The sequence below is a fragment of the Podarcis vaucheri genome (genome assembly GCF_965113315.1).
Source record: "Podarcis vaucheri genome assembly, chromosome: 3".
Taxonomy (NCBI): Eukaryota; Metazoa; Chordata; class Lepidosauria; order Squamata; family Lacertidae; genus Podarcis; species Podarcis vaucheri.
In genome coordinates this window covers 54982911-55000193 of record NC_138761.1, presented here as the reverse complement: position 1 = coordinate 55000193, position 17283 = coordinate 54982911, and the positions used below count along the sequence as shown (strand labels likewise).

Here is a 17283-nt window from a genome sequence, read left to right as displayed (position 1 = left end):
CACAATTCAAAACCCTGTCCCAACTACTCAGTACTCCGCAGCGTCAGTGAATGCAACAAACCTATAGTTTGGCCACTCTGAACTGGACACGACTGCAAATTGCCCCCTGGCATTCCCAATCCCCACCACAGCATAATAGTAGCAACATAACCTCTTCTATATGCTATTCTGCAAAGGCACAATCTCACCATAAGTCACTGGCATTGCCCAGTTTTTGTTCTCAGTGAATTCCCATGCAATTGACCCTGAAGTGCCTCTAGCCTAGTTTCCACACTGAGACATGGCTCTGTTCAGGCCTTTTCTCAGCCTCAAGGCTGTTCTTTCTTCAGCTACACTGGATATGGGGCTGTTTGCAGCATGTCACTGTTTCACTATAATTAAGAAACTTGCCCATATGCCATCCCTAGGGTATCAAGTTACTAAATGAAGTCACCTTTCAAGATAAAGAGGAAACAAAGCAAATCGGGAAGAAGCTACGCTCCTGGATGCTTTAAACAGGAACCTCAATTGTTACCGATTTTTTAAAAAAATGTAATTGGATTTTTGGCAGCAGCTTAGTGGAGAAGAGGAATGAAAGCACATGTTCAGCCACCACAGTATCCAACCCCACCTCCATCACATCATGCTAGCATCCTTTGGAGAATTTTGGCTACTGGATAAGCTCAAGCAATTTGACTTACTAGCTTCAAGCCTCCTCCAAGGTCCTTAACCAATAGTCACCTAGCAGGGTCCTAGAAACAAGGAGGGAAGAGAAAGAAAGAAAGGGAACGAAAGGCACAGACACATCCATGCACACAGACACATGCACAATTCAAAGACACATGTTCATGCTCATAAAAACACATTCTATCAAGGCTGACGTTGCTGAAAGGAGCTGTGCTACTTAGGAGAAATGGTTCAGGGGAAGATCCACCTAAGGACTGCTACCTACCCAACAAGCTACTGAATCAAATACCCAGCCTCTCTCTTGCTTTGGCTAAAAACCAAATATTTCAGGTACCAGAGATGGAAGGAAGAGGGGAAAGTGTTAATAAGTAACCAGAAGAATGACATGGGAGGTAGGTCCCAAAAAGTAGGGAAGAAAAACAAACCTTATCCAGAGTCTCCTTTCCCCCCTCCACCTGCCTGGGCATTTTCGGACAGAGAGGGCTGAGGCAGGAAGGCCACAATCCAGCTAAACTGAATTGGAATTCACAAGGCAGGTCCCATTGTAAGACAGAGCTGACCCATTGAAATTAATGGCCATTACTAAACTTGGTAGCATCCAACCCGCATTGTTTTCAATCGGTTTTAATTTAATTGTAACTTGCTTCATCGGTTTCAGGGGGATTCAATAATTAAAAATTTAGCTGGATCGAGACTTAACGTGAACAGACACGGCTATTCCCATAGCAGTAAGTAAGCAGAAGGGGGAGAAAACCCTATACCCTCCACAAAAGGATCCACCAGCATAGGGATTGGCACAGACCTAAAGGCCTCCATAGTCTATAATGCCTGAACTAAACCCAACATTATGCTGTTGACATTCAACACTCCACCGTGGACTCTGAATGGCTGGAAATATCCAGTCGCTGATTGGCAGAGTGCATGATATTCAAAGAAAAGGTATTTCTGGAAACTAGAAGCACACATGACCCAATTCATAGGCAGGTATGCAGAAAATAAAAATCAGGTTGATATACTGGACAGAACATGTACTTTTTTCCTTCCTGATAGCAGCTATCTACCCTTGCCATTCACATATGTACTCAAACTGACTTGTGCAGCTGTTTTCCTAGAAAGAGGCTATTCCTGTGCTGGCCACCAGATGGCTTCTGCAACTTTCTCTGCAACATGTTTACTATTAAGCAGGAGATCCTGTCAAAGCCTTGTGGAAATAAAATGCATTTAATTGGTCCACCTCTTTTATCAGGAATGGGGAAGATGTGGCCCTGCAAATGTTGGTCTCGCATCCTTGAACATTAGCCATTCTGGCTGTGACTGATGGGACCTGGAATCCAACATTGGGCGGGCCACAGGTTCTTCAGCCCTACTTTACACTGCAACCTAAACCCCCTGCTTCCCTCCCCCTGTCATACCATCTAGTGGAGCTCAGGTGGTTTGTCATGGTAGCAGAGAGAGCTGGGTGACCCAACATATTTGCCATTCACAGAACTACTTTGGGGTGGCTTCTCAGAAAGACAGGACCAGCTAACCAGCTTCCCAAACCGGTCCCTCACTCCAGGGAGCTGCCACCATTCTACTACATAGCCGGATAAAACAGGGATACAAGACTGGCACAAAACAGAAGCAGGACTAATGTAAAGTCCAGGCATGTGGTACACTATCCTGCTGCTACATACCCTCAGACATTTCTTATTCAGCTCGGTATCACTCCTTAAGATTTGAGCAGGAATGCCCTTCACTTTGGGAAGCAGGAGAAGGTTGATTTTTAACATGGATCATTAAGACTTTGCATGGCCAAGTATAATGAAATTTGGAACTCATTTATACAAAATACAGTATGGTAAAAAAAAAAATGTAATTAACTGTTAATAATCATTATAATGACATACTAGACCTTTCCCCTTTCTTATTTTTTTTTAAAAAAACACTATGTGTTGTATGTAAAATTAAATAAATAATCTTGGATCATTATCGTGGCTTTTCCAGTGTTTCGTACGTACTAAGATAAAGAACAGAAGAAAATTGCAAAATTGGTAATTCCAGGAACCACGAACAAAAGAAGAGAAAAATTGTGATTAGAGAAAATAAAATTCTTTTTAGTTCAAATTAAAATCAATCCAGAGTAATGTGCGGCATAGAGACATATGAGAATCCCTCTTGTGGGAGCTGCTTTCATTAAAATTCACAACCCAGCAAAGTTTTATGATCAGTGAGCTTGACTGTATGCACTGTGGTGAATTGGGGGAAGGCTTTAAGACTAAGTTGGGGTATCTACTGTTGTACACATAACCTGGTTATGTTTCCAGAATCAAGAAGTAACTGTCTACTTTCACTTCACATCTATGCAATCTCCGCTCACTAGTAACAAGTAGTACTTAAAACATATAATTGGTGACAATCTGCTCTGTCCTGAAATTTTCACATGTAATTCTCACTACAGGGTATTTGAAACATGTGTGATGACCTCTCACATTATGCAACAGAGTCTCCCATTTGCAGTTTCAGGTTAACATTTAATATAGCCATGTGGATTGCTGTCTAGTTTGTTATTTAAGACCCAGTGATTAAAATTTACAGTAGCTTGATAGTTAAACAGGCAACACTTTCACGTCAGTTTCAGATAATCCACATGCACTAAACATGCAGCAGTACATGCAAGATGAATAACTACAAACATTTCCTTTTTGTAACTGCCCAGCTAGCAATTTCTTGCATAGTTTAGGTGTAATCTACTGCAGATCAAAGTCTTTGAAATCTGAGAGCATTCTCCATTTAAAACCTTAATCTTACAATCCGCACAGAATTATGATTACAACCTGAAGAACATTCCGAATATCCTTTTCCACTACAAAAATCAATCAGTGTGGCCTCCACCATCATCACACTAAGCTATATAATAATTGTGGTCGTGCAACATTGGACCTCATTGTTTCCCAAGGCTATTTTTATTATCAGCCAATTCTCTTGCCTGTAAAATTTATGGGCTGGAAACATTTCACAACTTCTCAAATGTTCTTCGCATTAAATATTCAAAAGCATCATATTGAACCCACCTTAAAAACCCAGCATAGCCCCTTTCTGGCACTGAGCACCTGGGAGCTAAGCTGTCATAGAATCACAGACTTATAAAGTTGGAAGGGACCATGAGGAATATTTTTGCCCACTACGGGGCTTGAACCCTTCAGCCTGAGATTAAGAGTCTCATGCTCTACCAACTGAGCTATCCTGTACCATAATACTGTTGGGAGCGTGAAAAAATAAAATAACCACTGTGGATGTATTCTTGAATAAAAACATAAAAAGATTAAAAATCAACAAATAACAAGAGATGCTTCCATCTCAAATGGGGAAAAAAGGTAAAACCTTTGGTTATAATTATTGCAGTCATTATGACAATCGTGCCACCAAAACAGCACTCCATATAAAAGGAGTCCCCTTCTACTACATGGGGTTGATTCACTGGCCTGCCTGAGCGTTCTTTCCTCTTTTAGTCCAGATAAGACCACACCTGCGCTAACTGAATGGATCCTCCAAATTGCTTTGCGTAAGCACATGTGTCAGGACACGACACTGCCTAGTTATTCAATCGTGGGCTGAGCAGACAATGTGCAAAGCTGCATTTGCTGCTTGCAGCAGATGATTTGCCATGACCACCACCAGTGCAATCCCAGCAGGGGAGAAATAGTGCCCAGCCACATCTCTGACTGGCAGCAAGTCTCTCCGCCCTGTTCCTCTGCACTGTCTTAGGCAGCAACTTCTACCTGCCCGTCTGATTTTTCTATGTCCTAACTGTTAATACTGGGGCCAATTTTGAAGGCTTTTGTAAGGAAGAAAGCACACAATCCATGCACCTGCAATTAAAAGTAAGGCTGTATATATTCTGTGTAAGACCCAACAACTGGTATCAGGTGTTTCTCTCCCCCCCTTAAAAAAAAAGGATGTTTCTATGTGCTACAATTGCAAAGATAGGCTTGAGAATGGATTTCCAGTAGCCAATGTTCCTGTTTGCTGCAGAGTTCTCTCACCACACACTTTATGAGCAAAGTGAGACTGCAAACCAATCAAATAGTCTTGCTTAATGTATGCAGTTGGCACATAATTTGGGCTGCTCTGGTGCCATTTGTTTCAGTTGTGTGTAAACTATATGAAAGATATAATTTACATTGCAGCCTTCTAGAACCCAGACTATATGTTTTTTGAATCTGTTAATCCAATCGAGCTACACAATCTGACTGATACGGTTAACGAGAGCTCTTGAATCTAGATGAACTCTGGGTTTAATCAATAAGCCATATGAGTCATATCTGAACACAAGCACAAAACAGAGCATGGTCTTCATACACTGACTGGCCAGCAAGCACTTGCCAACAAGAAGTCCCTTTAGGAGAAAAGGTGGGGTATAAAGAAATATATAACAACAACAGGAAGCTTCAGGGTCATTTCAGTCATACCCGAGACGTTGCAGTACTACTACTCTGATTCAATACAGAATACCAACTATTTTCTTCTGTTAGATGCTGAGAATGCCAGATATTGTATAAGCTGATTGGATCAGGGCACCAAGAGAATGTAAGAGGGGGAAAAGGTAGCTTGAAAAAGAGAATTCATTACAGGCAAGAGAAAACAATCTCTGATTTCACACAGGATGCTTTTGAATTATGCTGGGTGGCTTACCTGAACACATTAGCATAGAAAGACATGGTGCTCTTCAGTCCTGAAACCTCTGGTTTGACAAAACTGAAGCAAGTTTCATGAGCAAATATTCTGGAGTGGTGTGGTGCAGAATGAGGAAGCCTGTTCACTATATGCTGCAGACTTGGTGGGTAATGGCTACAACACACTCTCTGTTTTAAGAGGCTGCTCCACCATTCACAAAGTACCTTTAAGTAAACATTCTACAAAATTATTTGTGTTGCTGAAGAAAAGACACTTCTATTATTGTAATCTGTTAATCCCTGTCAGATATATGTAATCTGGTTAGCAACTGTTTGGCAGAAATTGCAAAACCAGAGTTTTGATATCTTGATGTTGGGTTTAGTAGATAAACCCACAGCTGACTAATACAGTTCAATACAAAATAGCAAGAATTAAGAATCTGATAATGAGCATCTGCTAACAGTCTTCAGATTGACTCAGCCATTCTGAGAATCTTCAATTCTGAAAGAATAGGCACAATCCTGAAATTCATTTTTCCTATATCATCCATTCTAAAAGCTTACTTTTCTTTTGCAAATATGAAGCTTAACTATCAGACAGAATTGAAATGTCAAGTGGAGACCCTGAGCTGAAGCCATGTGCCCAAACATTTGATATATTGGTTATTTGTTTGGACAGATCAAGCTACCATCACAGAAAGGAAAGAAAAAGACAAGATTAGCTCAGTTCATTGTTGGAAATGTAAGTGCATTTGAAAACTTGCTATCTTCAGTTCATTTCTTTCCATTTTGCTCCCTGACTGGAAGAGAAATGAGAAGTTCTTCAGTGTCTTTACTCACGGGTACTTTTCAGCTGAGTTCTGCAGACTTTAAAAAGCAATATTAATTCAGAGAGAGAAAGAGAAATAAGATTAAGTTTCAGTGATAGCACAGCAAAATGTCACTCAGCCGAATTCCAGCACTGCCTCTAGAGTGGTCTACTGGGGGCAACCGGTACACTAAATTCCTCCCCCACCCCATCAGACCTAAATGCGCATGCAAACATCTAATTGATGAACAAATGCTCAAGAAAATTAGAATGGAAAAAGGACCCGTTTCCTCAAAATATTATTTCTAGAGGCAGCCTTAAGGTTGCAAACCACAGCTCACCTGCAATGAAAACAAAGGCAAACGTCGCCAGAGTCAGCGAGGAGCCGCTGCTGATCATGTTGATGAACAGCTTGAACAAAGGATATAGCAACAATATGGCCCAGAAGAGCCAATTCAATAGAGTCCACGGCCGCCGGGGTGGCACTATGGGAGTGCCAGGATAGGCTCCTGTTCTGTAGTATTCCTCTTGAAAAGAATCCTGGTTAGGGCAAAGGAGGAGAGAGTGAGAAGATGTCAAGGGGTCCAGAGCATGCCCATCTCCTCCAGGTTTCCAACCAGGCCTAGCAAATCTCCTTGTTCACCATAGTAACTATTTTTGCCACACCGTCACTCACTTCTACCTTAGCGCAGGAACCCAAGAAATGATATGTGCACAGGGAGAGAACCACACATGCATCCTAAGCTTTGAATTCCCTTTTCTCTGAAATGGATCCCACAAATAAACAAGCTACTGTGCAGTTTTAAACGCTGCTGCTATAGAAACTGCTGTGGTGAGCAGCAGAAGTCCAAGGAACAGATACATAGACATGCACATAGCCATCCTTTGGATTCCAACTGGCTCCTGCAGAAGGTTTGATCGCCTCTGATCTCTTGGTGGACATTGTGGAGGAATATCACAGAGGCAACAAGCTTTCCTGTTCCCCGCTCTTAGTTTGTCAGACACCAACTCCACAGTTTTAATGAGCCCTTATCTCCAAGAGATTTATAATCAAAAGAGAAGAATATTTACTGATCTTGGTGTAACATTTTGCAACATCAACATAGTTAGTTTCTAGTTGCTGTACAAACCAAGCAGTAAACATATTTCGGGGGGGGGGGCACAGTACACATAAACAAATCCTTTACCTACTGCAGCCTTGTGTCACGTTCTAATTTTAATAATTTGGGAATTTATTTATGTGCTTAAGTTTCTGGGGAACAAAACAACCCATTTGGGGAAGTTCCGCTGCTTAAGTTACTTTAGATTATTCAGATCAGATAATATGTATTTTTGGGAAAGACACATAAGAGGCCTGAGGGTTATTTCTAGCTGCCAACCATGAGAAATTCCTCGTTTCCAAATTGGTTTTGATGAAGCAAGGAAATGAGATATAATCCAGAGATCTAATCAAGTCTGTTAGCACCTCTATAATACATTCTTCTTAGATTCAGCTTCACAAGGAAATTTGTCTTTTCCATTTATTTAGTGTGGGGGGGGGGGTTTTCTGCCAGAAAGTGACTCTTCCTTTATTTATGTACCACTGGTGAAATACTTTGCATGTTTATTTCTATCCATTACAGTGATCACAATTTGAACATATCCCATGCTTTTAAACCTTCTACTGGGCAAACTCATGCCAGCTTCCCCCCTTTATTATGTGAGCAAGAACCTACCCACCCCTTCCTTCCTGGTTATTATCAATTTGTGTTGTTGGAAGTGATCTAAAACACTTAATAAAGCATATAAATCAATTAAATCCAGAAGTATGTATTTTTCCTTCCAAAAAGGCACAGAAGGAATATGCAAATTATGGAGGATTTTGAAGATGTGACTTCCTTTGTACGTTCAGGGAGAGTTAAACATTTGAGAATCTCATCCTCCAGGTATCGGGAACCAAACTACATGGGAGAACATCAACATCATTCTAGACTTGTGAGCATCTAGAGGCATTAGGCTGGCTTCCTTTGAAAACGAAAAAGCTGGACTCAATGGGCCTTGAGTGGAGTCAGAGTTACAATTCCTCTCTTCGTAGCACAATAGCTTAACAATATCTAATCAGCTTGAAACACTATCAGCCAACTGTTCAAATATACAGATTAATTCAAACTAATGGATGGTAGATTTGAAAGGGGGAGAGGGTTTTGGGGTTTTTTTTTTAAAGGTACTGATTCCATTATCTTATGCATGGTTCATGGCAGAGCACAATAATCAAAGTCCTAGTAGCAGGAAGAAAGCAGCAGACTTATGTTCTGTTGCACAGGGGGAGGGTGTGTATGTTTCCCCTGCCTTGTCTCCTCCTTGAATTCTAAATACAAATTAGGGTGACCAGATTCAAAAGAGAACAGGGCTTCTCCAACTTTTAATAGTGGTGTAGAAGAGGGGATCAGCTTGCTGCTGATATCCTTTCTTCTACCTCATTAAAGGTGCAGGAGCCCTGTCTTCCTTTTGCAACTGGCTACGCCAACACAGATGCAGAGAGTTTCTGCTGTTTAAAATGCATTAGGAAACACAACTACTGCAGGAGACTGTCTGCAAAGAGGCTGAAAATCCATGTAGAACCTTTTATCATCCGAAGAGCTGCTGAATAATAAACCAACCTTCTCTTGATAGAGTTTGTGAAGCCATTTAGAACATTCCTGCTCATCTTCTGGGATTTCCTCTAATGGAATCCGCCTACATAGGATAAAGAGGAGAGAAAGAGAAAACCGCTTGCTACCATTTGCTATATAATTAAAACCAACAATTATTAAATTAGAAGTGGGTAAATGTCTACAAATTCCAATTTAAAGCCATATGCAATCGAGTCAAGAGTGCATCAAAATGTATTAGCTGGTACAACTTGTACAATCAACTGTTTGGGTTAAGTATATTAGGGAAGGAAATAGCAAAGGGAATATACTTACCTTACATATAAATCAGCCTGGTATTTTTTTCCATTTAAAACTCCCAGCAAAGTTGGATTCTCATTATTTCTAAAATTCAGTGTAGAATCATACACGGCTGAAACTACAGAGGAAGAGAAGACACCACACGCTATGATTGCTGTCACAGACTGATTTTTAGCACTACTGAGCTATCTCAGGGAGCATCACTTACAAGTCTCCTGCCTCCACCCAACGGTGGAAAATAATCACTTGCTATAGGCAGTGACGGTGGTTTATTATGTATTTACTTTTAAAAATACATACTATAACAACTGATAGGAAAGGACACTCGGAGGTAGGAAAGAAAGTGAGCTGCCTATCAAAAAACAAATTAGAGCTTGAATCAATCAAAAGGACAGATCTGGAACCACAAATTACACATAGCAAATGAGTGTGAGAGCTGTAGGAAGGCACATGGTACTATCTTGACCAGTGCGTGGCTGAAGCAAACCAACAACCAGGATGTTGGATCTGCCACATGAGACATTTTAAAGAAGTGGCAACCCAGTGTGTGGTGTGACGTCTGCAGTAGCAGATGGCTGACGACAGGAGAAAGGCTTGGTGCCTACTGCAACATATGCAACCACCTGCAAACCCTCTCCTGAGGGTGGAGGGGGCACCTCAGCAACTAGGTGCAATGGATACAGCAGCCACACCATGTCCTGCAAATACCCAGCCAAGGGAGGCAAAAGGTGGATAGTTATTTATTGACAAATGCGCACACACACAAGCTCCTAAGGTGCACCAGATACACATGCACAAACACGCATATGTTTTACAGGTTCTTGTCCCGCAGAGCAAGGCAAGAGCATTCCATGAGAGCATCCTAGGAAAACATGGGATTTCCTATCCCTTCTCCTGCAATATACTTAGTATTCAAAACAGTGGAACTTCTGCCAAACTGAGATCAGACAGGCCCACTCCTGGCTACACTCAGACTCTCTAATTCCAGCAGGCTAAAAACCTAAGGTGATGTACAGGTTCCTGTTTGGTTTTATTATGTTTTTATTGTTTTGTGCTATTATAAAAGCTACTGATTAAACGGTGCATAAAAACCTGAGATAATAAATAGCCGGTTTTCAGTTAAACTATCTGGTTGTCCAAAAATCTTACAGTCAGAAGACGGGCAATATTCCAGTTCATTTCAAACAAATTCAAAGACTGTTTTAGCAATAAGAAACATGCTATGTCTTGCATGCCTTTTGCAGGCATATACAGCTGCCCGGGAGAATGGCAGAAGATTGGAAGAAAAGAAGGTGGCATCTTGTTTAGAGCACATCGTCAGTTAACAATCTCACTCCCATTCCGAAGGCTGATCATGTGAATGTAGGGAAAGGACTGCAGCTCCAGGAATCCAGCAGACCTAAACTGCTGCGAGTAAAATGAAGATGAAAAATGGCCTCTAGAGGTTGTGCTTTCACTTTCTGGAAGTGATGGGTAAGCCAGTGACTTCTACAACAGTAGCGTGCAAGTCCGCGATACAAGATGAACTGACAAATTGAATTAGAGATCTAAGGAAAGTGCAGAGAGCTTTATACACCAATTAAAATGGTCCTCTGAAAGGAAAGAACTGTAGTGCTTGTTTGGCTGAAAGTACTGTAAGTAGAGCTAATGATCCACAATTAAGCTTGTCAGTTCATATCATTCTGGCACCAGACTCCACAGCCCTATTTGTCATTGATCTTTTAACTCTTGACTATCTGGATTTTTGCTGAACATTTCATTCAGGATGGAAATTGATGATATTTTCTCACCAGGAGCAGTCAAACTCCTAAATATTTTGAGTAATTTACCTTTCACAGCAATCTTGTATACAAAAAAAAGTGTGTGTGTGTGTATTTAAAATTGAATAATGCAAAACCACACATATCCCTCCCTACACTGATGTTACAACCCAAAATGGGCTTATTTTAGCTTGTCCAACAAAAACCACTGAATCATTTGAAGTTGCATGGCATAAATATGATGGCAGGAGAGAGTCCTAAGCACCTCTTCCCTTTGAAATGATTTTTTTTTAAAAAAAAGAAAACAAATCAGAGAGCTCTGAAAGAAATGGAAATCTGAATAGATATACATCCCAAAAAGAAAAAGAAAAAAGAAAAGTACAGGTCAGGAAATGATGGACCAATAAGCTTCTCTATAACGCTATATGCTATTACCTCAGGGCATATAATAGCAGTCTATTTACCCAGGAAAATGCTTCTCACATATATTGTGCTAAAGGACAACACATAAAGCAAGGAAATGTAAACTGGAGAGTTCATGCAGTACCTTTGTGCCTGCAAGCAAAAAAAGATTTGGAACAACCAAACTGAAATTAGGACAAAAGGGAAGGAATGTTGGATGTTGCTGAAAAACAAATCCCATCATCCATGGCCATTGACCATGATTGTTGGGGCGGATGGGAGCTGTAGTTCACCTATCTGCATTACAATGCAAATGACAAAAAGAAAACCCAAGAGTAAGTTAAAACATATCAATTTTGCAAAATTATCAAAATTTAAAATAACATCCCCCAAATAGTTTAGATTTTTAAAATCCCCTTGACAGTTAACACTGTTTTGAGCCAAAAAGGTAGCCTATAACTTTCTCACTGTTGACACATAGATAACTATCTTGTCTAGAGAAAAAAGTCATGGGAACCATGGGTTCATTTGGATGATCATGTCTCAGCTTTAAAAACCACACAATGAACAAACATACTCTTTCTTTCCTCCCTCCTAGCAAGAGCAATTAAACCAGGAAGCCTTCTGTTAACTACAATTCCTAGTTCATTTGGTCTGGGAGGCCATGGTTAACAAGCTTCAGAACAAGCCAGACTATTGAGCCAACCTCAAACCATGATTTAATATCCTGACTTGGGAAACTGGTTGATGGAAGACTTCCTGGCTTGTTTGCTCCAGCTGCAAAGGAAAGGATGAAGGAGCTTCATATGGAGTCATGTCTTGTTCACATCTCCAGTTATTAAGCCAAAATACAATGGTCAGAATGCAGTCGTTTGGAGGAGGGATTTGATGGAAGGGAAGTAGCGTTATTTTGAAATTATCACGAGTAAATTATCATGAGTAAGCAGAACTGCCATTAAGCCTTTGCAGAAAAACTGTTGGTCTAATTTAGTGGCTGATGTGAACCAGTGGCAACTGCTGCTTCTGTTTTAGTTTAGACGCTTATTTAGTTGCAGTATGCAGATAACTCTGAAAAAAGATTTCAAAATAATATCTTGGAAACTTTTCCTTGTGCAATTCCTTACCTACATTTCTCAAACACTGGACGGTGACAGCAAATCCCTTTGTCCGTGGCAGCAGGTGATATTTGAGCTTGGGTAGGCCTTTGGCTTCAGCTACCTGCATGCTGATTTTGTGTTTTTGCTCTGTGAACCTGGTGCCTTCACAGTGAATCAGGAACTGAAAGAGAAATATATATATACCACGAAAGAGCTTGATACGGAAGACAAACCGACTAAAGAAATAGCAACAACAAAACCCTGCAACGAATTCATTACATTTTGTTGTATACCAGTGGACAGTTTACACAGACGAAAACAAATGACTACTTCTGATGCAGTATGTTAACGCAGCATTTCAGATAAATCACAAAAGTGCAGCTGTCTCCAAAGGCATTAGGAAAAAGCCTAACCACTAAGAAAGGTGCATCAGGCTGCAAAGTGCGTTACGCAGCACGAGTGTGGAAGCATGGATGACTCACTTGGCTCTTAGGCATACCACAATGCTCTTTCCAACTATCTGCCAAATCTGGTCTCTGTCTTAAATAGCTTGCCACAGAATAGCTCGGTATCACTGGGGGTATTTGCTTCCAGAGGCAAATACTAGCTTCGTAGGAAGGAGCTTCCGCAAGACCACAGCAGAACATGCCATTAAGTACCAGTCCCACCCATTCATCTCTAGAGCTCAGCCCTCCCTTCAAGTGAGGCCAAAGAGAACTGGAAGATGCTTCACGTGGACTGTGTAAAAGACGGGTGACTAATGTCTTCAACTTTGGAGGAACAGATCTTCCCCAGGCAACCTGCCCTACCTCCCAGAGATAACATAAGGGTCTAACTTTAAGCTAAAAAAGAAAAAGAGCACAGGAGAACCATGCTCCACTCCTTCACAAAGGTGTCACTGAAGCAGGTTTCCATTTCCTTATGGGAAATGTTCCTTCTGATAGGATGCTCTTGTGCTCCTTTTGATCCATCCAGGATCACTTCCTATGCAAAATCTCTTGGGCAGCTGCACTGCACTGCCCAGCCAAAAGGAAAAGCAAAACAAACTAAAAAATCAGGACTGCTGCTCACCTGACAAGCACCATTCTAAGCTGCAAATGAGAGTTCACCTTTTTTCTGCTTGGAGTGGTGCCTGTCAAGTGCTTAGCGGCAGCTTGCCAGCCCAAAATGGTGGAGGGGACTGGAGAAAGCTAAAGTACAGGCCAGATACAGCCCACAGGTCTCCTGTTGGCCACCCTTGTCCTAGAACAACCACACAAGCCTCTAAAATGCTGGAGTTCTTTGGCAAATCAGCTGGTGTGGAAGGGGTTCCCTGAAAAAGGGTAAAAGAGTATTTATGTTCCAAATTCAGAGTTATTACATTTTAATGGTTTTTGTGCCTCCTAAAAATATATGTTTTCTACTCTACTGCCAAGTGTTTTACCCAGAAGTTTTCAGGATAATCTCGGAGATTGAGTAGGGCTTGTACGACATTTTTCCGATCCTCCTCCCACTTTCGCGTGCAGAAAACTATCTCAAGGAAGTACCACATCCAGCCAATGATTGGCATAGAAGCAAGCTCTTTCTTTGCAAGTACTTTGGAACTCTGAAAAACAGAAGAAAAGGCAGAAGAGAAATAAAAGGCAATATCTCTGTAACAAGAGGAGGGATAATTAAAGAGACACCTGTACACTTTTTTATATACATTCATGCATCCTTTTGGAGAGAGCATCACTGGAATAACACTGCAGCAATGTGCTCCAAATGCCCTCAGCCAGACAACACCCTGGTCGCTGTGCTTTGAATTAATCATTACTATTACAAAGCAAGGACATGCAACTCGTTCACAGTCCACCAACCAAGTATGGCATCTTATGAAGAAGGGGATAAATATCTTGGTTTTGTTTCTTGCTTGAGATTCCTCAAACGGGATTGGCAAGCACTTAGCTGGCCACGGTATACAACTGATTGCTAGGTTTGATATATATATCAGGTCCGCATAATCTGTGATATACCACCATGCAACATTGAGCTCATCCTCTTCTTCAACCAGTTCTACTCTTCCAAGCCAATAAAAGTTATAAAAATGCCAATTTAAAAAAAGAAGATGCACAAAGGCACAACCCGAAATCTAAGTGACCTCCAATTTGCTCAACAGAGTTCTTGTAAAGGGCAATTGGATAAAATACTAGTCAAGACTCACCCCTAAGACTCCAAATCTTTCACAAAAGTTCCAGCTACAGAGAAAGTCAATTTCAAAGTTGTGATTAAGGATTACTATGGCATTCTCTGTCCCGTACTTTTCATAATTCTGGGGATCCGTGTAGAGTGTACAAATTGTGCCCGACCACCATTCCAGCAACATCACCAATTCTGGAACGAACAAACAAATCAATGAATACACATTTATAACATAACCAGAGGTTTTGTTAGAGCATTCATTCTTGATTCCTCAGAACATATTATTTCTTATATTTATATCCTACCCTTCCTACCAAAGCAGCCCATGGTGAAAATGGATAATAATTGTCTAAGCAGAATCCTGAAGCACCAACAAACCAAATACAATTATACACAAAGCAGGGCCTGGTTGTAGGAAACATAGAGATCATTATATCCCTTTAAAGCACTGGATGAAGGACTTAGGTCATAGAACTGTAGAGCTGGAAGGGAGTCAGAGGTTCATGTAGTTCAACCCACTGCAATGCAGGAATCTGCAGGAATATACAGGGATCAAATCCCCGGGACCTTGGCATTTTCAGCAGCACACTATAACCAACTGAGGTCCTGGATTTAGTTTTCTGTGGGGTTTTTATTTTTTACCTACCCTTTTATATTATTGTGAATAGTGTGGAACAGAAGACAGATCTCAGGAAGGGAGACAGCTGACAAGCAAGGAAACTAGGAACTGATCTTTTGCAATACATTCCCATGGGGGGGGGATGACATGCATTCAGGCAAGAACAGCTTAAAAGCTTTTGAGCTAAGACTGCTATCGTACTACTGTCAGTGCCACTCAATTTATTTATTTATTTTTAAAATAGCCTAACTTTGATTTTTTTCCTAGAACAAAAGTATTTCTTATTATAGTAGTGACATGACCTGTATTCCAAACACCAGTTGTGCCACATAATTTAAATGTGTTTTTTGTGGAGGTGGGACAATTTAAAGGGGTGGGGCTTATTGCCCTGCCTGTTGCTTTTGTCCTCCACCCAACACTTATGGTTCTCCAAGATGCACTTAGTTTGAAATGGTAAACAAAATGCCCTTTTAAAATGTGGGGTTTGGGGGGGTGTTATTGGGTTGTTTTTAATTTTGATTATATATTTTGTGATTTTATATTTTGATTTTGTTGTGTGAACCGCCCTAAGACCTCTGGGTATAGGGCAGTATATAAAACACACACATACATACATACATACCAGAAAGAAGAAAGGGAGGGGGGGAATGGATATATGAAGCAGGGATAGCAACTTATTAGAATCTCAGTTGAACTTCAGAACTTGGCAGAGCAAGAAAAAAAAAATTTAACCCCCCCACCACCTAAAACCTTCTCCTTTACATTTCACACTAGAGATATGAAGCAGGAAGAGCAGTGTTCCAATTGCATACTGATGACAACAGACTCCAAGTCCCTAGCTGATCTAACTTACTTATTTAATGCTAAAAAGCAGAGGGGATAAAGATGGAACCCAAAAATGCAAACACCATGGCGTCAAGCAGAAATCCCCCAGCACAGTTTTTTGGAGAGAGCCATCCAGGTATAAATGGAACCATTGCAATGCAGTACGGGTGGCGCCGTGGTCTAAAGCACAGAGCCTAGGACTTGCCGATCAGAAGGTCGGCGGTTTGAATCCCCGCGACAGGGTGAGCTCCCGTTGCTTGGTCCCTGCTCCTGCCAACCTAGCAGTTCGAAAGCACATCAAAGTGCAAGGAGATAAATAGGTTCCCCTCCGTCGGGAAGGTAAACGGTGTTTCCGTGTGCTGCTCTGGTTTGCCAGAAGCGGCTTAGTCATGCTGGCCACATGACCCGGAAAAACTGTCTGTGCACAAACATCAGCTCCCTCGGCCAGTAAAGCGAGATGAGGGCCGCAACCCCAGAGTCGTCCGTGACTGGACTTAACCGTCAGGGGTCCTTTACCTTTACCTTTTTACTGCCATCTCAGACAACTGTTCCTGGTGGATATGAAGATCAATAGTATCAGAAACCGCTAAAAGATCAAGAAGAAATCAAAAGGGTTACCTTCCCCACATCTTTCTCCTGATAGAAGGAATCCCACTAGGCAACAAATGGTTTTTTCCCCTCACTGCCAAAACCAGACCAAAAGAAGCAGATCTAGAAAAATTACCCGCATCTAAGAGTGCTTGGATCTGGATGCCCACCACTTCCCTCAAGCTTCTTTCCCAAGAAAGGGACATTTGCCACCAGCCTACTATAGATATTTAATATTTTGGTACGTATTTTAAAAATGTATCAAAAGAGTGTTCAGACATGGAAATATACACTGTCAAGAGTCAGCACGAATCGCCTTCTTCAGAACTTGGATACAGAAACTTCAAACAACATTTGATTTTAGTGCCTGAAACAACCGTGAATGCAAAAAAGCAAAACAAAAAGCATTTCCCCTACTAAGGATTAAAGCCACGTAGAATATCAACCCCGACTGAAGCTTAAAATAGTTCTCTCAAGTGCACTTGAAAAAAATGACATTTAAATCAGGTGTTACTCTGCAGAATAGTAAAATGACTGCATAATTATCCTTCTGTACACTCTTTGTACTCAAGCTTCTTCAGAAGGGGGGAGCAAAAGAAAGTGGATACCATAAACAGGAAGCCCACATACTCCTTATGCCAAAGTTTAGAAGACTTTTTATTTGAACAGACACAAATTTAGTACCATGAATGATTCAGGTCTCAGAATTAAGGGATTCAGAATTATCTGTTTACTTACCTGATGGCTTTGCTCCTCATGTTGCATTTTAAGCC

At 41.1% G+C, this 17283-nt stretch overlaps 1 protein-coding gene across 13 annotated transcripts in view; it reads right to left on the bottom strand.

Moving 5' to 3' along the window:
* AGPAT4 (1-acylglycerol-3-phosphate O-acyltransferase 4) overlaps positions 1 to 17283 on the bottom strand; it is a 66444-nt gene that overhangs the window by 7135 nt on the left and 42026 nt on the right. For 12 of the 13 annotated variants that reach the window (XR_014217495.1, XR_014217496.1, XR_014217497.1 and 9 more), the window contains 6 exons: positions 14501 to 14670; positions 13742 to 13903; positions 12346 to 12499; positions 9075 to 9177; positions 8769 to 8844; positions 6471 to 6669 (listed from right to left, as the gene is read on the bottom strand). Coding sequence is in view for 8 of the 13 variants with exons in the window: in XM_082215311.1 (XP_082071437.1) it covers positions 6471 to 6669; positions 8769 to 8844; positions 9075 to 9177; positions 12346 to 12499; positions 13742 to 13903; positions 14501 to 14670 (864 nt within the window). In the remaining 5 variants the exon portion in view is untranslated. Of the gene's footprint in view, positions 1 to 5340; positions 6189 to 6470; positions 6670 to 8768; positions 8845 to 9074; positions 9178 to 12345; positions 12500 to 13741; positions 13904 to 14500; positions 14671 to 17283 lie in introns of all 13 variants that reach the window. The other variant, XR_014217494.1, reaches the window with a different exon arrangement.